Genomic DNA, 26,583 nt, shown 5'->3' with positions numbered 1-26,583 from the left:
TACATTCAGAGAGGCATTATCATGTATGCTTTGTAAATGAAATTTGATTTGTTCCCAGTTGTAGGCACTATTATTGAAATGAACAGGAGTAACACAAAATTGAGTAGAATTCCAATCACATTTTAGCATCACCTGTTTTTGTACATCTGTTAATTGATCTCCAACCAATTTGATGGCTGTTTTTAGTTCCTGTATTTCCTCTTGAATATCCTCATCTATCTAAGCCTGAGTGGCCCACCATCTTTAGTCCAATTTTGAATAAAATCATGTGTTTGAATTGAGGTTTGTAAAGCAACATCAGTGACAGCAGCAGTGGTGCAAATAGCTGTTAATCCCAAAATGCCAAAAATCAGCCACCCAATGAATCGTTTAGATCGTCGGAGCAATTTAGTAAATAACCTGGAAGCAAGTCCAGCCATGGGACCTTCTTTCCAGGGACGCTGGAGATTTATTGGTAACCACAGACTATGTCGAGATCGAAGAATCAAAACGGAGTCATTTCGCAAGGAAATAGAGGAGTTAAGACAAGTATATAACTTACAATTTATGCAAGTTTCAGAACGTAAAGTCTTATTGAATTGTAAATTTCAATTTACAATTTTGTATAGCTACAACAAAAGTAAGTGGAACACAGGTTTGTATACAATATGATTGATTATAGCGAAAGAAATAATTGCTATGGCTACGACTGGTCCCTGTGAAATGTCCCGTCCAAGTCCCAAGTTCCTCGGTGCTTGCAGCAAGTTTCCAGATGTCCCATTGTTCAGGCCCAATCTGTTTATCAAGGACAATCCAAGGACGAGGGGGGGGGCACTCCACCGTCAAGCCACCCAAGAAGTCCTCTGTCATGGTAATGCTCCATTGTAGTCTTAGTAACCTTCTATGCTACTTGAGTAACATAATCACACACAGGCTGTTAATATCATCTGAGCAGTTAGATAACCACATACCATCGGGTCCCCAATAGTCAATTGTATGATTAGCCATAAACATTAATTTTCCTAATTTGGCCTGACATTTGTCCCAATGAACAGGAATATATTTAAAGTTCTTATTGGTAAACGCTTTGCATAGTGTTCTTTGTTCTTTCTTTAATTCTTTCCCTAAAGTTTCAGTAGTATAAACATGGTTCATGGACAAAGAAAGGGCAGTAAATAATCCAAGCAATGAGTGGAAGTTCTTTTTTGGAGGCAGGACGAAAGCCCAAGTTTGTTGATTAACATTAATACATAATTGTGTTGGGCCCATGCATAAAGGAAGGATATCATGGCAAGAGAAATGTTAATTAGTCTTCCTTTTTTCTCAGGATGAGACAGCCCCTCCAAGCTCCAAGGAGGGGGCACGTATCATTAGTGGATACGATTGGTCCTATATCTGTCCACTCAATAAAAAAGGGGGGTTAGGTGTATAAGCCCAATAAATGTGATGAATCAAGTCAGCCTGAACAGGGGAAGCAAAAGCAAGCAAAGCAAGCATAGTGTGTGTGTGTGGGGGGGAATATATATATATATATATATGTAATTCCAAGGCATTCCCTGTTGAGAAACCAGATTTTCAGCTTGATTAGTAAGGGTTTTTATCTGTCCCCAAGTAGGGAGATCATAAGGTCAATGATGTCGAGTGCGGTGTTTTTTGGAAATTTTTAAAGCTGCCATGGCTTGTATTGGAATTTCTTCTTCCTAGGGTTTTTGTTGTTTTGTCTCTAGTTTGAATGTTGGGGGCCCCCTTTGGTTGAATCTTCCGAAGAGGAAGCCATCTGAGTTCGTTGGATCCATCTGGAGAAATAGAAGCATACCCTTTTCCCTGTAAGATTAGTTTCTTAGATTTCCATTGATTAGTTAACCCATCTTGATACCAAACAGGCAAAGGAATGGAGGTGTCCTTCAATGTCTTGAAATGTTTTTCTGCTTTTGTTAAAATATTTCCTTGTGGTAAGTTTAAAAAATTTAAAACAAATAAAGCTATATTAACAATAGTTATAGAAAGAAAGGAAAGCGATAATGATGAAAATATTCCTAGGAAATATTTCTGTCCAAAAGAAAAAAAATCATCTAGCAATCTGTTTGGGGACTGGTATTTGGCTGTGGTTTTGAATTATTGGGTTGATTGCCTCAACATTTCATGCAAAGATGGGCTCGATAAAGGACAGAAATGGTATGGACCTAACAGAAGCAGAAGATATTAAGAAGAGATGGCAAGAATACACAGAAGAACTGTACAAAAAAGATCTTCACGACCCAGATAATCACGATCGTGTGATCACTGACTTAGAGCCAGACATCCTGGAATGTGAAGTCAAGTGGACCTTAGAAAACATCACTACGAACAAAGCTAGTGGAGGTGATGGAATTCCAGTTGAGCTATTCCAAATCCTGAAAGATGATGCTGTGAAAGTGCTGCACTCAATATGCCAGCAAATTTGGAAAACTCAGCAGTGGCCACAGGACTGGAAAAGGTCTGCTTTCATTCCAATCCCAAAGAAAGACAATGCCAAAGAATGCTCAAACTACCACACAATTGCACTCATCTCACACACTAGTAAAGTAATGCTCAAAATTCTCCAAGCCAGGCTTCAGCAATATGTGAACCGTGAACTTCCTGATGTTCAAGCTGGTTTTAGAAAAGGCAGAGGAACCAGAGATCAAATTGCCAACATCCGCTGGATCATGGAAAAAGCAAGAGAGTTCCAGAAAAACATCTATTTCTGCTTTATTGATTATGCCAAGGCCTCTGACTGTGTGGATCACAATAAACTGTGGAAAATTCCAAAAGAAATGGGAATACCAGACCACCTGATCTGCCTCTTGAGAAATTTGTATGCAGGTCAGGAAGCAACAGTTAGAACTGGACATGGAACAACAGACTGGTTCCAAATAGGAAAAGGAGTATGTCAAGGCTGTATATTGTCACCCTGTTTATTTAACTTATATGCAGAGTACATCATGAGAAACACTGGGCTGGAAGAAGCACAAGCTGGAATCAAGATTGCTGGGAGAAATATCAATAACCTCAGATATGCAGATGACACCACCCTTATGGCAGAAAGTGAAGAGGAACTAAAAAGCCTCTTGATGAAAGTGAAAGAGGAGAGTGAAAAAGTTGGCTTAAAGCTCAACATTCAGAAAACTAAGATCATGGCATCTGGTCCCATCACTTCATGGGAAATAGATGGGGAAACAGTGGAAACAGTGTCAGACTTTATTTTTCTGGGCTCCAAAATCACTGCAGATGGTGACTGCAGCCATGAAATTAAGAGACGCTTCCTCCTTGGAAGGAAAGTTATGTCCAACCTAGATAGCATATTCAAAAGCAGAGACATTACTCTGCCAACAAAGGTCCGTCTAGTCAAGGCTGTGGTTTTTCCTGTGGTCATGTATGGATGTGAGAGTTGGACTGTGAAGAAGGCTGAGCATTGAAGAATTGATGCTCTTGAACTGTGGTATTGGAGAAGACTCTTGAGAGTCCATTGGAGTGCAAGGAGATCCAACTAGTCCATTCTGAAGGAGATCAGCCCTGGGATTTCTTTGGAGGGAATGATGCTAAAGCTGAAACTCCAGTACTTTGGCCACCTCATGTGAAGAGTTGACTCATTGGAAAAGACTCTGATGCTGGGAGGGATTGGGGGCAAGAGGAAAAGGGGACAACAGAGGATGAGATGGCTGGATGGCATCACTGACTCGATGGACGTGAGTCTAAGTGAACTCTGGGAGTTGGTGATGGACAGAGAGGACTGGCATGCTGCAATTCATGGAGTCGCAAAGAGTCGGACATGACTGAGCGACTGATCTGATCTGATCTGATATGGCTGTGGTTTTGAATTATTGGGTTGATTGCCTCAACCAGTATATACAATTAATAATATACTGTAACTACAAAAAGGAGAAATTATATTTTTGACACTGAATGGCCATGATATTCTTTAGACTCCAGAGAAAACTGATTAAAATAAAATCTTTTTTGAATTTGCAAAATTGGTTCTTCTTACACATGCAGTTAGGAAAAGGTTAACTTGTTAAAATACTTTTTTGGAGTTCCAATTCTGCCTGGGAAACAAAAACAGGCCTAAGAAAAAACCTAAAGTTAACTCTTATCATGTCCTTGGGATACACAGCCCACTCTATCTAGGACTCCAAATCCTGTCACATTGGATGTAAAATTTTGGCTATAAAATTTTGAGAAATAGTAGGACTGTTAAGCATACCTTGAGGTCACATAATCTACTGAAATCTTTTATGAGGCCCAATATGATTAGGATAAGGGAGAGAGAAAGTGAATCTCTCCTGGTCTAAAGGATGTAAAGGTACATTAAAAAAGCAATCTTGTAAATCAGTAATAATAATGTGCCAATTTTGAGGAATAGTAATAGGTGATGGGATCCCTGGTTGTAAAGCACCCATAGGTTTCATAGATGCATTAACTTTTCTAAGGTCTGTTAAGAGACGCCATTTGTTAGATTTCTTTTTTATAATAGGAATAGGAGGGTTCTAAGGAGAGTAAGATTCCTCAATATGTTTAATTCTAATTGTGTGTCTATAAGTTCTTTGAAAGTAAAAGAAGTCGCTCAGTCGTGTCTGACTCTTTGTGACTCCATAGACTGTAGCCTACCAGGCTCCTCTGTCCATGGGATTTTCCAGGCAATAGTACTGTAGTGGATTGCCATTTCTTTCTCCAGGGGATCTTCCCAACCCAGGGCTTGAACCCAGTTCTCCTGCATTGTAGACAGATGCTTTACTGTCTGAGCCACCAGGGAAGTCCTTAGTAGCCTGTAATTTTTCTTTCATAAGGGGCCATTGCTCTGTCCAAATAGGCTCGTCATTTTTCCAAGTTATTTTAATAATTGCTTTGTTTGTTAAATGAGCAGTGGCCCTAAGAGAAAACGTGGAATGTATGTCTGAGTTTGCCATAGCATAAGTAAGTCCCTTCCTGTTAGATTAAGGGGTGCATCTATCACATAAGGTCTTAATGTTGCAGGCTGGCCTTTCGGTCCTTTGTATGGGTAGATTTGAACATTTTGATAAACTTCTTGTGCTTTGGTTTGAGAAATTTCTGCAGTTTGGCAAGAGATTTTTTGTATAGGTGCACTCTCAAGGGGGTAAAGGCACAGGGCGCCTTCTCGAGAGGGTCTTAGAAGCCCAGGCAGGAGAGTGAGCATGACAGGTTTCTACGCTCCAGAGAATTAGCTGGGGAGAGAGAGAGAGAAAGAGAGAGAGAGAGAGAGAGAGAAAGAGAGAGAGAGAAACAAAAACGACATGGGGACCTAAGCTCTGATGGAGCAAAGGTGCTTTAATAATTTTTCTGTGAGTATATATAGGCTGGGGTACAAAAAGTTTCTTTCGACTATGATAAAGATCAGAAAACCAAATGTACAGCAACTGTTACCAAGGGAACAAGGAATTAATAATGGTCACAAGGTCAGGAGACAATCCATATCTCAAGAAAGGGGATCGAGACTAAGCAATTCTGTCATAAAAAGAATGTTTACTAAAGGAGATTCAAGCCTGTCTCACATAATGACCTCAGCTCCTGGGAGGTTTAAGTTCCGCTTAAAAAGAAACAAAGGACTTGTGAGAAACAGCACGTAGGAATCCTCCTGTTAAACACCTCCCTGACAGTCTCTATTGATGGTACCAGACTTCAGTTTCATAGTCTCTCTGCTCTAGAATCTGTTTCCCTTTGCAGAAAGACCTGAACCGTAAGACTTTTATGCTTTGACATTTTGCCGTTTCCTAGGCTCATAAAGCTAAATTTCCTGGGGTAAATTAATTTAGAAACTTTCCAACATAAAATATTTAATATATATGTGTATTAATATATAACTTCTACTATCTACTAAGGCTTGAATTATTGAGGTACAGGTTGCACACTTCTATACTTCATACTCATTCTTTCTCAACTCTCAGATCCTCTCACCATCTTTTACCCTTTTATACTTTTTTTTCACTCTGGTACCTCAAATTAAGTTTATTAAATATTCCTCTGCCGTGCTTTTGCTGGCGATTATGGAGACCATGCTTTTTGAGGCATTACTGAGAAGTCTGAAGCTTAAGTAAGGGTTATCAGAAAATGGCTTTTCTCAGCTCTAAAGAGCTTAACCACAATGAGGAGAATATTGGGTTCCATGACAGTCAGCAGCTCCACTTTCCTGTTCTTCTTGTTCTGAGCTGATGCTCCCCATGGTGTTTGTTGTGGAAGAAAAGGGGCGACAGCTGGACAGTCTTTCTGACTAGAAGTTTTGAGAAGGGGACAATCCATTTATTTTTCATCTCACAGTAGGATTCTGAGATGGATTTCTTAGTTAAAAAAAAACAACAACATATTTTGCCAATGTATGGGCTAGTCAAATATCACAGTAGCTATGAAAACTGGTGAAGGTTGGCATGCTAAGTTGCCTCAGTTGTATCCAACTCTTTCTGACCCCATGGACATTAGCCCACCTCCTCTGTCCATGGGATTCTCCAGGCAAGAATACTGGAGTGGTTTGCCATGCCCTCCTCCAGGGGATCTTCCTGATCGAACCCACATCTCTTATGTCTCTTACATTGGCAGGCTTATTCTTTACCACTAGAGCCACATGATGAAGGTTGGAGGAAAGGTCTATTCCAGGTGGAATAGAGGTATTTACCTCTATTCCTCGTTCATAGCTCTATGAAATAAAGCATTGAAATATCTCTTTCATAGCTCTATGCTACAAAAAAGAAATTTTGAAAGAAAATGGGTTTGCACTGTCATCCAGTGTTCAGTTCAGTTCAATCGCTCAGTCGTGTCCGACTCTTTGCAACCCCATGAATTGCAGCATGCCAGGCCTCCCTGTCCATCACCAACTCCCAGAGTTCACTCAAACTCACGTCCATTGAGTCTGTGATGCCATCCAGCCATCTCATCCTCTGTCGTCCCCTTTTCCTCCTGCCCCCAATCCCTCCCAGCATCAGAGTCAACTCTTCACATGAGGTCATCCAGTGTAGTCACTTTAATTCAATGGCAACCCACTCCAGTACTCTTGTCTGGAGAATCCCATGGACGGAGGAGCCTGGTGGGCTGCAGTCCATGGGGTCACTGAGAGTTGGACACGACTGAGTGACTTAACTTTCACTTTTCATTTTCATGCATTGGAGAAGAAAATGGCAACCCACTCCAGTACTCTTGCCTGGAGAATCCCAGGGATGGAGGAGTCTATTGGGCTGCCATCTATGGGGTCGCACAGAGTTGGACGTGACTGAAGCGACTTAGCAGCAGCAGCAATGCCACTTATTGAGCACCTGCTATATACCAGATACTATTTTAAGAATAGGAGATATAGCACTTATTAAAGCAAAGTCTTTGCCCTTCCCATGGCTTATGAATATTCTTGTGGGGGAAGATAGATGTAAACAAATCATTTATTATGTAGAATGTCATTTGGAGATAATAATGGGGTGTTGATGGAAGAAAACAAGTACAATCTAAAATCATATTTTATTTGGGACTTTACCAAGGCCTTAAGCCTGGGATCCAGTGGCTCAGATACTTCTTTGGACTGTTCCAAAGAGGTAAGGGAGGAGCCAAGATATATAGGGGTTTTTGCAACACCCCCCATCTCCAAGAAAAAACCAAACAAATAAAAGTAAACAAAGTAGTCCCACACCAAAGGTTACTGCTAATGGTTAGGACTAAGAACTTCTACTTTAGGGGGCTAGCTTCAATCCCGGGTCAAGGAACTAAGATCCTACAAACCATGCTTCATAGCCAAAACAAAATTCTCCAAACAAACAAAAGAGTGACTCCCAAATGTTTGGCCTAAGCAGTTGGAGACACAAACTTGCCATTTATGGACATAGGGAGTGTTGGTGAACCAATTGGTTCCTCTTGTCCAGGCACTGGAAAGCCAATCTACTGATACAAGGTTGTGGTGAAGGAAAGCTCAGTGTCCAGCCAGGAATACCAGTGGCTAATGCTCAAAAGAACCAAACTCCCGATGGATTTTAGGGAAGGGTTTTTAAAGGCAAGGTAAGGGAGAGAGTTGCAGGGCATGTGATCAGCTTATGCACAATTCTCTGGTTAGTTAATGGAGAGGTAACAGGATGATGTCACAGGGGTTAACATCATCAGTCCTCAGATTCCAGCCAGTCTGGCCGCTACATGCTCATGGCCTTCATGCACTTAGCTTTTTCCATCTGGTGAGGGTTTTAGTGTCTGCAAAACAACTAGGAATGTGTGTCAGACACTGGTTTTTATGTCCTCAGGGGAAGGCCTAACATTCTGTGCTCCTGTATGCCTGATCCATTGTTTAAATTGTTACCAGTCCTCCTGGCCCAACTGCTATTTTTTTGTTACTATGTCTTTACATTCTTACAATCATTTATTCTTGAGTTAAATTTTTGTGACGCAGGGGAGGCCTAGGAGACTAAAGTTTTTCTACAAAAAAGAGGCAGGTAGAGGATATGGCAGGGTGAGGGTGGGGTGGGGAGTCTGTCCTGGTTAGGTGGCCTAGGGTCCTGGTCGGTTACAGGAGCACTGAAGGAATAGCAAGTCTGGGATGGAACTATGGAAATCAATTTTGTGCATCTGAAGTTTGAGCTTTAATTTAATAGACATCCAAGTGGAAATGTAACCCTGGCGGATATGTATTTGAGTCTGGCATGAAATACAAGGTCAGGGTTGGAGGTAGAAAATCAGGGAGAAAAACATTTTCAAATTAGATTTATTAACATGGATAAGAGTACTTATCAATCCATTCCTTTTCATTTATTCATTCACTCATTCACCTGTGTAACCAGCAAATGTCTAGAGATCTACAGTAAGGAAGCAGAAATGCAGTCATGAGAAAGAGTCATCTGGTGTTTGAATTTAAACTGCCTGTTAAATGCAAGCTCCAGAATACTTGCTGCTGCTAAGTCACTTCAGTCGTGTCTGACTCTGTGTGACCCCATAGACGGCAGCCCACCAGGCTCCCCCGTCCCTGGGATTCCCCAGGCAAGAATACTGGAGTGGGTTGCCATTTCCTTCTCCAGTGCATGCAAGTGAAAAGTGAAAGTTAAGTCGCTCAGTCGTGTCCGACTCTTAGCGACCCCATGGACTGCAGCCTACCAGGCTCCACCATCCATGGGATTTTCCAGGCAAGAGTACCGGAGTGGAGTGCCAGAACACTTAATTATGTTTTAAAAATCAAAAGTGAATCTTATCAGATTCTCATTGGTGAGGTCATGAATGTACTTTGCCAGTGGCAGTTCAAATCAGGAACCGTCTATAAATATCTAAGTAAATCTGGGTCCCCCATAATCTCAGTTTTTTTTCAAATCACATTGTGCTCAATGAAACACATGTCATAATGTAGTTTATAGGATGGATAAATAGGTAATTATTTTGAGACATGCTTTTATAGATTTCCTCTTATTTGCTTTCTACAAATAAAGTTCATATTCAAACCTACAAAGCTTTAGGAAATAAAATAAAATATCTATCATCTATAAAAGAATAGTGGTTGCATTTTTAAATATTGATAATCATACTTAGTTTAAAAAAGATATCCTAGCATGGCGCTCACTCTATTCCTTTCACATTTAGTGTGACTATTCTCAAGTAATATTAATTACTTATCAATAAAGCTATGCTGGGCTTCCCCGGTGGTGCTAGTGGTAAAGAATCTGCTGGCCAATGCAGGAGATGTAAAAGTCGTGGGTTCTATTCCTGAACTGGGAAGATCCCCTGGAGGAGGAAATGGCTCCCCATCCAGTATTCGTGCCTGAAGAGCCCCATAGATAGAGGAGCCTGTCAGGCTACAGTCTATGGGGTCGCTAAGAGTCAGACACAACTGACCATCTGAGCACACACAAAGGTGTGCCAACTCCACACTGGTCAGTAATGTTAAAGAGCAAAACTCTTGGTCCTCAGAGGAGGAAGAACTGTCTCAAAGAATGATCTGTTCACAGATGTAACCGCACGTCTGCATATTCTTTATTCTGGGTAAAACAAGAGACCTGTCAAGTACATTTTTTTATGTCCTTAATCATCTACAAACTTTGGAAAAAAAATGTATTTCTATAGTAAGAACAGAAACATTAGTTTCATCATATAAAGTTATTCTGTTCATTGTAAAGACACAGTAGTCAGATTTTTCAATAAGCCATGCAAGCATTCCTTTTTACACTCATTTCAAATCCAAAGATAAGAATTATAGACTATTTTGCATAACTGCTACATGAGGCCACAGAGTCACAGCTAGAGAGAAAGGCACAAATGGAAAAATCATGTCCCTTCTTTTTTATTCTGCTGTTTGTCACTTCATTGTCTTGGAATCTCCAGAGTCCAAAGGTCACGGCCCTCAGAGCTGTGGTGCAGCTCTGCTGCTACCATTTCCAGGGGGTTCCAGTGGCGTTCCACCACCCAGATAGTAAATGTAGCTTTGGATTGCACCACTAACAAACTGAGACACCCTCGCCTCCACGACCCAGAATGAGAGCTCATTTGCCTATTCCCAAACTGCCAAGAACCAAACTCCCCAATACATCTTAAATTCAAGACTTTAGGAGCTGGATTATTGTTGGAAATAATAAAAGAATAAAGTTTCCTTAGAAAAAGAAGAGAAACTTACCTCTAATAGAGAGACAATATTTAACACCAAAATGGCTTCACCTATGGAATGAGTTAGAAGAGAAGAAATCTAATGCTTGAGCCACAGGAAACTTCAGTGTTTAGACTCAGGGCAGAAGAGGAGGAACCAGAAAAGGAGATGGAGAAAAGCACCCAGTGAGTAGGAGAATGAGAGAGTGGGGTCCAATAAGTGGGGTGAAGTGTTGCCAGGAGGAGAGTGTAACTCCATCAGCTGATGCAGAAGTAGTACAAGATAAGGTAAGATGTGGCTGTCATCACTTCACTAGTAGGGGTTTTCACGAGGGATGATAGCAACGAAGCCTGATCTGAGCACTTCCAAAGGGAATGCGAGAATATGGGCTGATCCAGCAAGAGGGCCAGCTCTTTCAGGGAGTTTTGTTGTAAGAGGGACCTAAGAACCTAGGGACCTAAGAAAAAAATAAATTAGAAGGGCATGTGGGGGTCAAGAGAGGTTTTTATTTTATTTATTTTCCACAGATGAGAGGTACCAGTGTATATGTGTGTGTTGATGAAATGATCTCTTGAAGAGATGAAAACTGTTGCTACAGGAGAGTGAATAATGAATTGCTGGAGTAATAGATAGAATTTGGAAAAAAATTCAGGTTTAACTTGTGACTTCTAAATATGATCTCTATCATGTCACATAATTAGTATTTTTTGTGTGTATGTGAGAAAATTCAGACTTAGCTTCATAGCAACTTTAAAGTTTATCATACATGCATATATATGAATATAAGCACTATGTTATGCATTCAGTCTCTGGGATTTATCTATTTATTAGTAACAAGTTTGTACCCTTAAACTACATTTCCCCAATTTCCCACAGTCTAACCTCCAATATCCACCATTCTATTTTCTGTATCTACAAGTTTGACTTTAAAAAGTTCCATGTATAAGTGATATCATACAGTATTGGCCTTTCTCTCTTTGACACTGAAATGTTTTAATTAAAATTTCATTTAGATTTGGTCATACACCAGTACAAGCAAGACTCAGCTGCCTGGCCAAGAACAACTCTATCTATGTCGTGGCAAATACGGGTGACAAAAAGCCATGTAATTCCCATAATACCACTTGTCCTTCTAATGGCCATTATCAATACAACACCAACGTGGTGTATGATGCAAAGGGAAAGCTGGTGGCGCGTTACCATAAGGTAAGAGAGGGTGACTGTGTAAAATGGAGCCTCCTTTGAGAAGGGTATATTCTATGTTTAAGAGATAGAGCTTCATTTCCTTATAATACGATGTTTTATTGTTGTTCAGTCGCTAAGTCATGTCCGACTCTTTGCAACCCCACAGACTGCAGCTTGACAGGCTTCTCTGTCCTTCACTATCACTTGGAATTTGCTCAGACTCATGTCCATTGAGTCTGTGGTGCTATCTAACCATCTCATCCTCTGCCACCCTCTTCTCCTTTTCCTTTCAATCTTTTCCAGCATCAGGGCCTTTTCCAATGATTCATCTCTTTACATCAGATGGCAAAGTATTGGAGCTTCAGTTTCAACATCAGTACTTCCAATGCGTATTCAGGGTTGATTTCCTTTAGAATGGACTGGTTGGATCTCCTTGCAGTCCAAGGGACTCTCAAAGTCTTCTCCAACACCACAGTTCAAAACCATCAATTCTTTGGCTCTTAGCCTTCTTTATGGTCCAACTCTCAAATCCATACATGACTACTGGAAAAACCATAGCTTTGACTAGATGGACCTTTGTCAGCAAAGTAACGTCTCTGCTTTTTAATACACAGTCTAAGTTTGTCATCTAGGTTTGTCAATACAATGTTACCAATATTTTTTTAAAAAGAGCAATAAAAAAAATGACATTTTAGAAGTGTGGATTAAATTGTAGACTGAGATCTGTAAGAAAGGTTTTGTAAGTCCAGAATCAAGATAAAGTTTTTGCATATATAAAACAAATAATTTTAATATTGATACAAAGGATACTGAGATGACTGCCATCTGGATACCAGTCAGTTCAGTTCAGTTGCTCAGTCATGTCCGACTCTTTGCGACCCCATGGACTGCAGCAGCCAGGCATTCCTGTCTATCACCAACTCTTGGAGTTTACTCAAACTCAAGTCCATTGAGTCAGTGATGTCATCCAACCATCTCATCCTCTGTCATCCCCTTCTCCTCCTGCCCTCAGTCTTTCCCAGCATCAGGGTGTTTTCAAATGAGTCAGTTCTTTACATCAGGTGGCTGAAGTATTAGAGTTTCAGCTTCAACACCAGTCCTTCCAATGAATAGTCAGGACTGATTTCCTTTAAGATGGACTGGTTGAATCTCCTTGCAGTCCAAGGGACTCTCAAGAGTCTTCTCTGACACCACAGTTCAAAATCATCAACTCTTTGGCACTCAGCTTTCTTGATAGTCCAACTCTCACATCAATACATGACTACTCGAAGAACCATAGCCTTGACTAGATGGACCTTTGTTGGCAAAGTAATGTCTCTGCTTTTTAATATGCTGTCTAGGTTGGTTACAACTTTTCTTCCAAGGAGTAAGCGTCTTTTAATTTCATGGCTGCAGTCTCCATCTGCAGTGATTTTGGAGCCCCCAAAAATAAAGTCAACCACTGTTTCCCAGTCTATTTACAATGAAGCGATGGGACCAGATGCCAAGATCTTAAATTTCTAAATGTTGAGCTTTAAGCCAACTTTTTCACTTTCCTCTTTCACTTTCATCAAGAGGCTCTTTAGTTCCTCTTCGCTTTCTGCCATAAGGGTGGTGTCATCTGCATATCTGAAGTTATTGACATTTCTCCTGGCAATCTTGATTCCAGCTTGTGCTTCATCCAGCCCAGCATTTCTCATGATGTACTCTGCATATAAGTTAAATAAGCAGGGTGACAATATACAGCCTTGACGTACTCCTTTTCCTATTTGGAACCAGTCTGTTGTTCCATGTCCAGTTCTAACTGTTGCTTCCTGACCTGGATACCATTTAACACTAAAATGATAAAAGATGTTTTCATATTGTATGAATTAGTTTCACAGAAGCTAATTTCTTTGCTTTCTATCAAGTTACAAAAATGATCTTTCTTTTTTAGATTCTATACCAGTTGATTTAATTATCCTTTTATTGATTTAAGGTCAAATTATAAAATTTTTACTTTAAAATCTGAGTAAAATAACCTGAAGGAATAAAATAACTTAATGTCATAATTTTGTACCAAGTTGGGCAGGGAGAGAGATTGACCTTTTACATGAATATGGGGTGTGCAGGTCAGTGTGAATGTCCCTTTTCCTGTCCCATATTCTTTTTTCTAATCATCTTATATTTGAACCACAGAATCTTCTGAGTGGAGAAATTATCTCCTGGAAGTCATAGGTAAAAAATAAATTTTAGTCAAGAAGAAAGATATGGCATCAATGATTTTCAAATGTTTTTGATCACATACCTATATGGAAAAAAAATTAACACGAGTCCTTAAAAATATGTTTATATTTATTTATGCATTTATTTGTGTGTTTATAAATAAGACCCAAAACTTTCAAAGAGTTTTCTATGTAATCTTGTGGGTCTGACAACTTGTTTTCAATTGTAATTAAACTTTTATGTTCTCCCAAATGTGTCTCAAATTGGGAATAGGAATGTCATTTTTGTTATTTTGGAGACTGTGTTTACATTGTTAGTATCATTTTAAAGGCTAATTTTGCAGCTACTCTTCTATTCTGTAAGTGTTTACCTAGTTAAACTGATAACATAGTTGATCAATCCACTTAACCAGACCCAGTAAATGGCAGGATGGCACAGTGTACAGGATGTGGGCAGCTAGTGAGGACCTGAGTCATCCTAAAGTGAGAAGCTCTCACTCTTCCATCAGGGTACCTCAGAACAGTTCGTGACCCATATCCTCTGACATATGGATCTGACAAGAGAACTTTGTCAACTGATTCTTAAAATGCTAGTAAATTTCAATTACAAATTTTTTAGATCAAAAATAAACTTTGAGAGGAGTTTTAATAATCTTGCTTCCAACTCTCAGCTTTTCCTGCTTTGCAAATGATTTTATTAAGCTATTGATCCTGATTATCAAATTAGACTATGTTTGTTTCTCAAGCTGACTTGGAAGAAATCAGAATGAAATAAAACATCTATGTTTAACAACACTTTTCAAAACTGGGTAACAGTCCCTGAGATTACTTTGGAAGGGACATGGTGAAGAGGGATGAGGCCTCCCTCACCTGCTTAATAGATATTTATTGTGTATCTATTACATTTCTGCTTCTCTGGTGACTCAGTGGTAAAGAATCCACCCACCAATGCAGGAGACTTGGGTTCAATCCCTGGGTCAGGAAGATCCCCTGGAGAAGGAAAAGACAACCAACTCCAGTATTCTTTTCTGGGAAATCCCATGGACAGAGGAGCCTGGTGGGCTACAGTCCTTGGGGTTGCAGAGAATTGGACACAACTCAGCGACTAAACAACAACAACAATTTTATTTTTAGGTATCAGGGACTCAAAGAATAGTGATGTATATCTTCAGCTTTCAAGAAGCACATATTGTTTGCAATTCATGGGGAGCTATTTGGCCCCTAATTGAGAGAGGGAGGGAGGTAAGGAGGGATAGGAGTGGGGAGAGAGAAAGAAAAGGAGAGCAAGAGAGACAGAGACAGAGAGAAACTATATTTCTCCATATTTTTCTTTGAAAATTAGCTTCCAATCACAGTGGCATTCACCTTCTATATATTTCCCACTGTTGAGCAGGTAATTACTAACTTGGAGGGTCTTCATGTGTCATCTCTTCAATAAATAAGGCTTTTCTGGTTTTATCCTGTGTGTTTGTTACAGTACCACCTCTACCGTGAGATTCAGTTTGATGTCCCCGAAAAGCCAGAGTTGGTGACTTTCAACACCACCTTTGGAAAGTTTGGCATTTTCACGTGCTTTGATATTCTCTTCCATGATCCTGCTGTGACCCTGGTGAAAGATTCCCACGTGGACACCATATTGTTTCCCACAGCTTGGATGAACGTTTTGCCCTTTATGACAGCTATTGAATTTCATTCGGCTTGGGCAATGGGAATGAGAGTTAATCTTCTTGCAGCAAACACACATAATGTCAGCCTAAAAATGACAGGTAATCCCTGACCAGATGAGGTTTGCAGATTATATTTCTATATGGGGAGAAACTCATGCTTTGGATACGACCAGTTGTAATTTTTTTTAGTCCTTTGTTGGGACTTCTCACTAAGCTTGTATTCATTCACCAAAAAAAAAAAAAAAGAAGAAGAAAAGAACAGCTACTGTTGGTCATAATAGCTATGTCTGTGTTAAGACTTTTATGTGTATTATTTCATTTATCCTCACAACTCTATGTGTGGGCTGAGTATTATCAATCTGGTTTTATGGATTAGAAAACTGATACACACAAAAACGCAAGTAACCTACTAAAGGCATCAGCTAGTAGGTAGCAAGAGCTTCCTTGGTAGCTCAGTGGTAATATGCCTGCAATGCAGAGACCTGGGTTTGACACCTGGGTTGGGAAGATCCCCTGGAGGAGGGCATAAAAACCCACTCCAGTACTCTTGCCTGGAGAATTCCATGGACAGAGGAGCCTGGTGGGCTACAGTCCATGGCATCTCACAGAGTCAGACGTGCCTGAAGTGACTACTCAGCAGCAGTATGTAGCAAAGTAGGAAACTAAACAAGATGTGCTCTAAAACTGGTGAAGGCAGAGCAGTGTATTATTGACATGTTGCTGTACAATAAATTACTCAAAAAGTAAAAAGTGGAAGTGGCTTAAAACCACAAACGTTTGTTATCTCACAGTTTGTGTTGGTCAGGAACTTGGGAGTAGCTTGGGTGGTCATGGCTCAGGCCATCTCTTCAGGTTACATCAAGGTTTTGCCTGGGCTAAAAGTCACTTGAAGACTTGACTGGGGCTGGCAGGTCTGCTTTCAGGATGGCTCACTCATATGGCTCTTGGTAGGGTTCCTCTCTTTTTCAGTGGCTGTTGACAGGAGACTTTCATTTCTTGTCACGTGGGCCTCTCCATAGGGCTATGTGATGTATCCTCATGATATAGCAGTTGACTTTCTCCAGAGCTAGTAATGAGAGAAAGATGGAGAGAGACAGGGGAAAGCTACACAGCTTTTTATGACGTTTCTACCATCATTTCTACCACGTTATATTCATTAGGAGTATGTCACTAAGCCAAGCCCACACTCAAGGTAAAACAAATTAGATCCACCCATTGGAGAGAGGAATGATGAAGAAATTTTGGACATATTTGAAAACCACCACAATGGAGAACAGGAGGGACTGTTCTTTTATATTACCTTCCTTACCTCTCAAAGGGCTAGTGGTAAAGAACCTGCCTGCCAACGCAGGAGACGTAGGAGATGCCAGTTCTATCCCTGGGTTGGGAAGATCCCCTGGAGGAGGAAATGGCAACCCATTGCAATATTGTTGCCTGGAGAATCCCATGGACAGAGGAGCCTGGTGGCCTATAGCCTGTAAGATCTCAGAGGATCAGACACTATTGTAAAGACTTAGCATGCACATCTCAGACACTTCAGTGATTCAGTGGTTTTAATATTTGGCTTAATTTTCTGTTATGGTAATAAATTATGTTCAAAGTTTATTGAATGAGACCATTGATCATTCAATTTAATCTCCTCCAGTGGAGAATAGGAGAAGTACTTAGGTGTTCAGTGCCTTGTGTTATCTCGTAACTAATCTTGTGACATGACCATATGCTCAGTTTTGATGGGGAAACTGGGGGTGTTGGGTTTGTTTTTTGTTTTTTATAAAGACTTGTCTTCCATTCACAGGCAGTGGTATCTATGCACCACACTCTCCCAAAGTCTACCATCATGATATGGAAACAGAGTCAGGAAAGATCCTCTTTGCAGAGGTGGATTCCCATCCCCGAAACTCCTCGACCTACCCACCAGCCATGAATTGGAGTGCCTACGCCACCTCCATCACACCCTTTCCAGGACCTAAAAATTCCTTCAGGGGATTTATTTCCCGTGATGAGTTCAACTTTACAAAACTCTCTGAAAGTGCAGGAAACCTTACAGTCTGTCAAAAAGAGCTCTGCTGTCATTTAAGCTACAGAATGTTAGCAAAGGAGGGGGATGAAGTGTATGTTCTAGGAGCTTTTGCAGGACTTCATGGGAGAAGGAGAAGAGAATATTGGCAGGTAATCTCAACTCAAGTGAAAACGAGTGTTTGGGTGTGAGTAAATTCCCGGGTTAACTTTTCATATTTGTCCCAGGGAATCAAGTGCTTTTTCTTGGCTTGACTCCATGCATTGCCAGCATCACACACATACGCTTTGGGATTAATCATATGATATTTGCAGGGGAGCTAAGTATCATCTGATTGCTTGCTTTGAACACATTAAAATATTAACCTGATTTTCTAATTGACTAATGAACTAGCTTGCATATTTAAGTGGCTTCCTTAAGTAATTTTGCTGACATATCTAAATATAAAGTCTTATTTTAACTTTTAAAACTAACAATAAGTAGGGATATCATTTTTATTTTAACTGCTCTTGTAACCATATTCCTAGTCATTTCCTGCCCTTCCAATGACAAATTTTAAAGTGCACATTTTTTGTATCATGATGGCTATGCATTTGTATTTTATTATTATACTCTGTGCCTCATTGCTTTCTTCTAAGGAAACAGATATGAAAAAAAAAAAGGTCAAAATTCTAACCATCCTTTTGACTTTAGTATTTCTGTTGCCCAAAGAGTTCCACTTTCTTGGACCAAATGCCATTATCTGACATGCTAGATGAATGGTTTATATCTGATACCAGTTCAAGCTTGTACTGCTCACTGTGGGACAGGCCAATAAATTGAGATATGAGTTGTTGTGGCAAGGAACAGTGACCTTATTTGGAAAGCCAGCAGACTGAGGTGGTGGACTAGTGTCCCAAAGAACCATCTTTCCGGAGGTAGAAGTCAGGCTTCTTTTATATTGAAAGGGAAAAAGGTAAAGTCCTGGTTCCAGTCAGACTCTGGAAGGGAAATGTACATTTTTTTCTTCTTGTGGCCATTCATAAGTGGACCTAGTCTAGATATTCCCTATAAGCTAAACAAAAGTATTTTAGCTTATTGCATGAAAGGCACTATTCTCAGAGACAGTTCATTATGTATAATTTAAGCTTATAGACAACCTCCATTTAAGCTTCCAGGTGACACAGTGGTAAAGTATCCACCTGGCAATGCAGGAGATGTCTGAGACTTAGGAAGATCCCCTGGAGGAGGAATTGACAACCCACTCCAGTAATATTGCCTGGAAAATTCCATGGACAGAGAAGCCTGGCAGGCTACAGTCCAAGGAGTTGCAAAGAGTTGGACATGACTGAATAACTGAGTGCACCAATCTCCATTTAGTGATGGACTTATAGCAAAAACAATAGAATACAAAGGTTCAAGTAAAAGAACCAGATCCAATATGGAGTTGGATTTGTTCTTTCCTATTATGAAAACTGGCTTCTTTCTTTCAATCCACTGGTTGACCAGGATGTGTGGGTTGGCTCTTAATCATTTGCCATTTCCAATAAATCAAGTAATTGTGTGATCTAAATCCCTTTAGCAAATGGAGAAAATATTTTCTTTGCTGTAAACTGAGTCAACAGTTCTAGTACAAGTAACTTAGATTCAAGGTGTTGGATTTTATCTGCATCTCTTCCACACAGGTATGCACAATGCTGAAATGCAGATCTACTGATTTGACAACTTGTGGACAGCCAGTAGAAACTGCTTTGACGAGATTTGAAATGTTCTCTCTAAGCGGCACATTTGGAACAGAGTATGTTTTTCCTGAAGTGCTACTTACTAAAATCAAGCTGGCACCTGAAAAATTTGAGGTAGGAGAATTTTAAGAGTTTTTTCATTTTATCTGTTTTTTGAAGTCAAACAAAACAGGCTAAGAAAACAGTTTCTGTTAACCTTTGCTGTGTAACAAACTTCCTCAAAATTTCATGGCTTTACGCAATAACCATTTCTTTAGCCCTGATAGTGTGGTTGGTGCTGTGAACTGGGTGTAACTAAGCTGTTCTACTGGACTAGAAGGGGCTCAGTTGATCTTGGCTGGGCTCATTCATGCATCTGCTGCTAGCAAGTGAGTTGGCTGGAGTTGGTTGGTTTGTGATGGCCATGTCTTGAAATGACTGGAGGCACATTCTGTGGTCCCTTATCTTCCAGAAAGCCTGGGCTTGTCCACATGTTAAATGAAAAAGTCCAAGAGCATGAATAGAGAAAGACACAATAGGCAAGTTATTTTCAAGTCTCTGCTTGGACCATGTTTGCAAGTATTTCATCCACCATAAGCAAGTCACATGACCAATGCAGATTCAAAGGGTGAAGAAATAAATGATGCAGAATTCTCAATGGGAAGAGCTATGAAATCATATTGCAAAGGGTATGGATAAAGGGCCGGGGCGGTTTGTGACCATATTTGTAACTTATAGCAACTAATTCTTATGTGATGACACTTTGTTGGAATAACACAATAAGATACCTAAGGCCTATGAGTCTGAGAAACCATTCATTGCAGAATATTTACCTACAGAGTTTTAGTTTCTTTTTTCTAACATGTGAAGACAAACAGAAAATCAAATATTTATTTCATAAACCATAGTGGTCATAGCTAGTTCATCCACAAATTAAGCTGGTCTCAAATTAAAATTAAGATTCTGCAGGTTGATACCTGCTACTTAGTACATGGTGCATATACACACGTGTGCATACACACACTCCACAAGTTTGGAATTTAATGTCTTCATCGAACTGTGACAAATGGTGGCGGAGTTTTAGAAACTAAAATGGAATAACTGCATTTTTTGTTTTTACAAAAGAAAAATAGGATCTACGCTAATTAGTCCAAAGCATCAAGCAAGGGAATCTTTAAAACTGCAGACTGCTTATGATAATATATTTGTGTCTGCTTGTATTATCAGATTGGAATATGTCATATTTTGTAAAAATGTTTAATTCTGTGACACCAACAGTTTAACGTACAGTGCAGCCTTAAGGCTGGGAAACTCAGGGAACTAGAATCCTTGGCTGCCATAGAACCCAGTAAGGCAGAGAATCTCAGGAGCACATTGAGGCTGGAACAAAAACTTTGGTGCCACCTGTAGAAAACCATGATCAGATCTGATGTAAGAGATCTGGAACTGAAATCCAATTGTTGAAAGTTGATAGCCTGGCACAAACATGTGTCGATAAGTTGAAATTATCTGCAAATTCAAGGAAGTGAAAGGAGGGAGGGTAGGGTTCACTCAGGTAAGCTTAGGAAGACATGGGATCTAGTGGTATGTGTGCACTGTATCTTGCAAGACTTGCCATTCATTTCATTTTTTAATTACAGTATAATTATTTTACAATGGTGTGTTAGTTGCTGCTGTACAATGAAGTGAATCAGCTATATGTATACATATATCCCCTCCCTCTTGGATCTCCCTTGTCACCACTCATCCCACCTAGCTAAGCCTTGCCATTTCAACTGAGCACACAATCTAATTTTCTGGGTACTATTTTGAAAAATTTTCCCCATGCCATGTACTCTTAGACTTGTATCTCTTTGAGGAATTACTCCAAAAGAGGACAGAACATTTATCTCACAGAAGAGTCTCATCCATGGGAGAAAGACAAAAAACTGTTGGCTTTTTCCGGATCACGTTAAAGTTCCAAAGTCTGAGATGCCATGTGACTATCACTCTGAACCACATCAATATACTTGAAGAAGCAGGTGGTGCTAGTTCATGAGAATTTTAAACTTTTCATCACAAATGGTTTCAGGCAGTAGGAAACAATGAGAGAATAAAACAAAATAGTAACTGGTTAAGCACTTAACTCGATAGTGTTTGTTGATGTCAACTTAAAATTCTCAGAATTAGTCATGCTACCTCCCATCCTTGGACACTGGCCCTTTATTTTTGGATAGAAGGAGGAAGGAGAGGGAGGGATTGTATCTACCCTGGCTCAGACGGTAAAGCATCTGCCTGCAATGTGGGAGACCGAGGTTCGATCCCTGGGTCGGGAAGATCACCTGGAGAAGGAAATGGCAATCCACTCCAGCACTCTTGCCTGGAAAATCCCATGGATGGAGGAGCCTGATAGGCTACAGTCCATGGGGTCGCAAAGAGTCGGACATGACTGACTTCACTCTTTAAATTTAGCACTTACAGAGACTCCCCTGGCAGTCCAGTGGTTAAGACTTTGCACTTCGAATGAAGGGGACATGGGTTTGATCCCTGATCAGGGAAGTAAGATCTTGCATGCTCCATGGTATGGCCAAAAATGATAATAAATAAATTAGGCACTTACAGTATATTTATCATTTGGGGCATATCTCATCTACTCCAGCTCATTTGCAAAAGGAAGAAATGAGATACACTGTGTGTTGACTCCTCAGAGCTATAAAAGAGGCATTTGTCCGCTGGCAAGCAGGGGTTTTGGTATAACAGTTCCTTGGAGGATGTTTCCTAGTTAGGGTACTGGTTTTCGTTTCAAAAGTGTAGATTCTCGGTGGCATGACTTTCCCTGAAGTTCACCAGGTTCTAAGGAACAGACACTAAGTAAACACATAAGATAGACAAAAGAAGAACCAACTAACCAAATGAACAGTAAAAAAAAAAGTCAATGATCAAGAATTTTATTTTTTAGTTATTCTTTCGCTGGAAACTTTGCAGATCATGTTAACTTGCTGATCTGTTAACTTGCTGTTTCTAGAGATATCAGTTCTAATACCATAGATGACAAGAGTTTTATAAGAGTCACACCAACCGTGTTTTCCTGAGTGTTTCCCCAGTTTCCCTGGTTATGGACTCTCCATTAACATACATTTTACACATTATCTTGAAGATCACTTCTGCAGAGATTTCAACACATTTACTTTTTATCTTTTCCCCACCCCTAGTCCTAGCTAAGAGAATGAAGTGTTACTAACCACAACTCTGGGAAACATTTCTTTACTATTTGGCTCAGATGGTAAAGCGTCTGTCTACAATGCGGGAGAACTGGGTTCGAGTCCTGGGTTGGGAAGATCCCCTGGAGAAGGAAATGGCAATCCACTCCAGTACTGATGCCCGGAAAATCTCATGGACAGAGGAGCCTGGTAGGCTACAGTCCATGGGGTTGCAAAGAGTCAGACACGACTGAGCGACTTCACTTTCACTTTTTCACTGGTGTATTATCAGAAGTCTGGTCTCTGAAACTAATTATGTAGGTTTGTGCAAGTCAGTTAACCTCTGAATTTGCTACCTATAAAAGTGGGGGAATATCTTCCTCACTGATTTGGGAATGCATGTGAAAGCACTTGTACAGTGAAGCATTGTACAAGTATCAGGATGTATTTTTAGTTAGTTACCTCAGAAGGTTTCCCTAGTTAACTGTTTATCAACAACCAGAGGAAAATGTTGCCAGAATTAGGCCACATGTACTGAACATCGTGTAAGTATAGGTTAATGTGCAGACAGACTGGAGGAGTAAGAGACCAGGTCCCATTGTAAATCAGAGTCTCTGGGGGTGAGACCTGTATTTTTCCATAGTCCCACATTTTGGTGGGTTGCTTGATTGATTTGATTTTGGTGGGTAAGAACTACCAGTGTAAGAGAATAATCAAAAAGATCAAATTATATTGAGTATATACTACATAGGAGGTCAATTAATTACACAGTATATTTTAGGAAAATTTGTAACAGGAAACTAGTAAAAATGCTAAGTTCTAGCTAGAACCTAAGAGACAATCACTGATATGGAAAAGTTAATCCCAAGGAAATTAACATAGACACGATTTTACTATATTAATGAAAAGTCACAAGAAAACTAAATATTTGTGTTTAACTTGTTTCAAACTTTCACCCAACTATAATTTGAAATATACCTTTGGTATTTCATTTTTGTTCCTTTAATGAACAATTTAGTAAACAAGGAACAATTTAGAAACAATGAAAACTAACTACCAACAGGTTGTGCATTTGACAGCTTGTTAGTGAGCTGTGTTTTTATGTTTATGTGTCACCACAGTAATTATCTTTGAGGATATTTAGCTATTTTCTACTTCTAGTTATGAAGCATCTAATTTCTTACCCTCTAAGTTCTTCCCCCATCCAAATTGTCCTTTCCACAACTGATAAATTCATTTTCTTTATTTCTTGTTCTGTTGTCTGTCTATTTGTGTTTCTTTCTATAAATTCATTTTCTTTATTCTTGTTCTGTTGTCTATTTGTGTTTCTTCTTGTTCCATTATTTTCCATACATTACTCCCTTACAGAGAAGCCTCTGTGACTTCACAATTTTTGCATATCTAATCCTTGCTCTTCTTTTTGATCATATGGTTTAGTCTTCTCTTCACTAATCTTCAACTAGTGATGCACTATAAATTGTAACAAGCCACTCTCTAAGGGAGAAACAAAGCTCTGATTTGTGGGATTTGCCAATTATCATGGTATAAATACTCTTACCATGATCAATTTCAAGAACAGCCATGCTTAACAACCAGCTGTCAAAGTTCCTGGAGATTTAACAGTCTGTTGTTGTGAGCTTACATACCACTGCACTGGTCTCTGAAACTAACTATGCAAGTTTGTGCAAGTCAGTTAACCTCTGAATTTCCTACCTATAAAACGGGGAGAATATCTCACTGCTTCTAACCAAATGGCAATGAGAAAGCATGCACGTTGTCTAGCACACTGTGAGTCTGGGGAAGGCCACCCACCTCACCCCTCCTAGCCCCTGCCACACACACATATTTGTTTTATTTATTTATTTTAATTTTTTAAATTTAATTTTATTTTTAAACTTTACATAATTGTATTAGTTTTGCCAAATATCAAAATGAATCCACCACAGGTATACATGTGTTCCCCATCCTGAACCCTCCTCCCTCCTCCCTCCCCATACCATCCCTCTGGGTCGTCCCAGTGCACTAGCCCCAAGCATCCAGTATCGTGCATCGAACCTGGACTGGCATCTCGTTTCATACATGATATTTTACATGTTTCAATGCCATTCTCCCAAATCTCCCCACCCTCTCCCTCTCCCATAGAGTCCATAAGACTGTTCTATACATCAGTGTCTCTTTTGCTGTCTCGTACACAGGGTTATTGTTACCATCTTTCTAAATTCTATATATATGCGTTAGTATACTGTATTGGCCTATTATACAGAGTGAAGTAAGCCAGAAGGAAAAACATATTTGTTTTAGAATGAGCCTTTGCTGCTTGATTTCCACTTGGCACAGTCTTCCATAATACAACCCCAGGGAGAAATTCCCAACTGCTCCTCCTTGTAGCAAGTTGTTTCCCAATTTGGGAAGCTGACCAGTTCAGCTATTCCTTCTCAGACTTCCTAAGCACATACCTGCTTCTCTTGCCAAGATACTATTATACTGATTTCTCTCTTTATATTTGGAATCTGCTCAGTTTTACCATTAACTTTTAAGCTTCTTGAGGGAAGAGTGCTATCTGTACTCTTCTGGCTCCTGGTTATCCTGAATATAATTGGACTCGATAAATTTTTGCTACTGATGATTTCTGACTCTGTTAAAGGTTGTGTTACATTTGATTGTGTAAACTCAATTATTGAACCTTATAGAAAGGCTCTAGTCTTCCTTACATATAAAATAGCTGTCCCCTACCCTTCCCACCTGCTCCCCAAGCCCTGGCCCCAGGCCCTTTTCCTAGTAACCTACTTGATCAACTGTGATATCTAGGATGGTTTCAGAATCATGAGTCTGCTTGTAATGTATATTTTAATTAAGTTGGCTATACTCTTCCCACTTTTTCTTTAGGTACTAGAAGATGGGCGTTTGGTAAACAAGAATGGATTATCTGAGCCTGTCCTAACAGTGTCGCTCTTTGGGAGATGGTACACCAGGGACGCACATTCCATCTCAGGCGGGACCAGCAACTCAGCAACAGCGTACCTGATGATACCCACATTATTAATGATCATAACCTTGCGGGATGCTGTGATGGTGTAGAACATTGCTTTATCATATTCATTGATTCATCTCAGATTTACTAAGAAATATTGAATGACTAGCTCACTAGTATAGACCAATGATTTCCAAATATTTTTTCTTCATCAAGGATTATTTTTAAGGGCTACAGTAATTTTGCCTTTTTTTTTTGGCTATGCTGAAATGTCACAGTATGGTATAATGGTATGATTGATGTTTGGGCCAGATGGATGTGGATCAAATCCTGGCTCCAGCCTTGTTTGCCATATAACCTGTGTCTACTTGTGTGTCTGTTAGCAGGAGCAGAAGAGATTCAGGGACATTTTAAATGTAATGATGGCCTTGGAAGAGAGTAGTACTGATGGGAATGAGGGGAACTGAGAGATTTATGACTGAATTCCATTTGACATTAAAGACAATTTGAATTTATTCAGTTTTCTGTGCTAATGATTGTGGGGGTGATTTGCTTTCTAATCAGATGGAAACAAACCCATTGGAATTCCACTGGAAACATAAACTCCAATGTTTAAGTTTATCTTAACAAAAAAGTTGTTTTGAGATGTTCTAGAAAAACTAATACCCAGTCCAGTTTCTTGGGTAGTCATAGCTCCAAATAGTCCTACTTAACGGCTATGGTTTAATTTAAAGTCACAAATACCATAAAACAAAGACCATGACAGTTAATAGCAACACTATTTTCAACATTGAGTAGTCTGTTTTTAGTGATGGGGAATGTACATGTATGTAAATATTCCAAAATCATCAAAACTGTATGCTCTTTTATCTCTTCATAAAATATAGACCATTTCAGATTTGTCAATTTTGCTTGAGGAAGTTAGACATTATGCAATGGTTTTGTGGTGTGCTTTATGATGCATGCACAATCATATTTCACTTTCAGAAGTTTCAGTGTTGACTGGTAGTCAGCCTCTGAAGTTAAACTCACTGGTTGGAGAAAGATATAAACAAGGATTTCCTCACAGATTCTAAGGGACAGTTCTTCCCCTGATTCACATTTAGAGTTGTCAGCTATAGTAGAATTCATTAAAAGCAAAAGC

At 39.7% G+C, this 26,583-nt stretch overlaps 1 protein-coding gene across 2 annotated transcripts in view; it reads left to right on the top strand.

Annotated features, from left to right (window-relative positions):
• LOC147366152 (pantetheine hydrolase VNN2-like) overlaps positions 1-25,954 on the top strand; it is a 29,212-nt gene extending 3,258 nt beyond the window's left edge. Inside the window, exons 3-7 of one of the 2 annotated variants that reach the window (XM_086317897.1) lie at positions 11,551-11,743; positions 15,383-15,671; positions 17,368-17,741; positions 19,254-19,424; positions 25,355-25,954. In XM_086317897.1, coding sequence (XP_086174023.1) covers positions 11,551-11,743; positions 15,383-15,671; positions 17,368-17,741; positions 19,254-19,424; positions 25,355-25,546 — 1,219 coding nt within the window. In that variant the 3' untranslated portion in view covers positions 25,547-25,954. The remainder of the gene's footprint in view (positions 1-11,550; positions 11,744-15,382; positions 15,672-17,367; positions 17,742-19,253; positions 19,425-25,354) is intronic. The other variant, XM_086317898.1, reaches the window with a different exon arrangement.
• The last annotated feature ends 629 nt before the right edge of the window (positions 25,955-26,583 follow it).

Source organism: Bos grunniens, chromosome 9 (genome assembly GCF_055505025.1).
Source record: "Bos grunniens cultivar Pamir isolate PY7600 chromosome 9, Bosgru_T2T1.0, whole genome shotgun sequence".
Lineage (NCBI taxonomy): Eukaryota > Metazoa > Chordata > Mammalia > Artiodactyla > Bovidae > Bos > Bos grunniens.
Note: the sequence above shows the minus strand (reverse complement) of the source record. Positions and strands in the feature narration are given on the sequence as shown.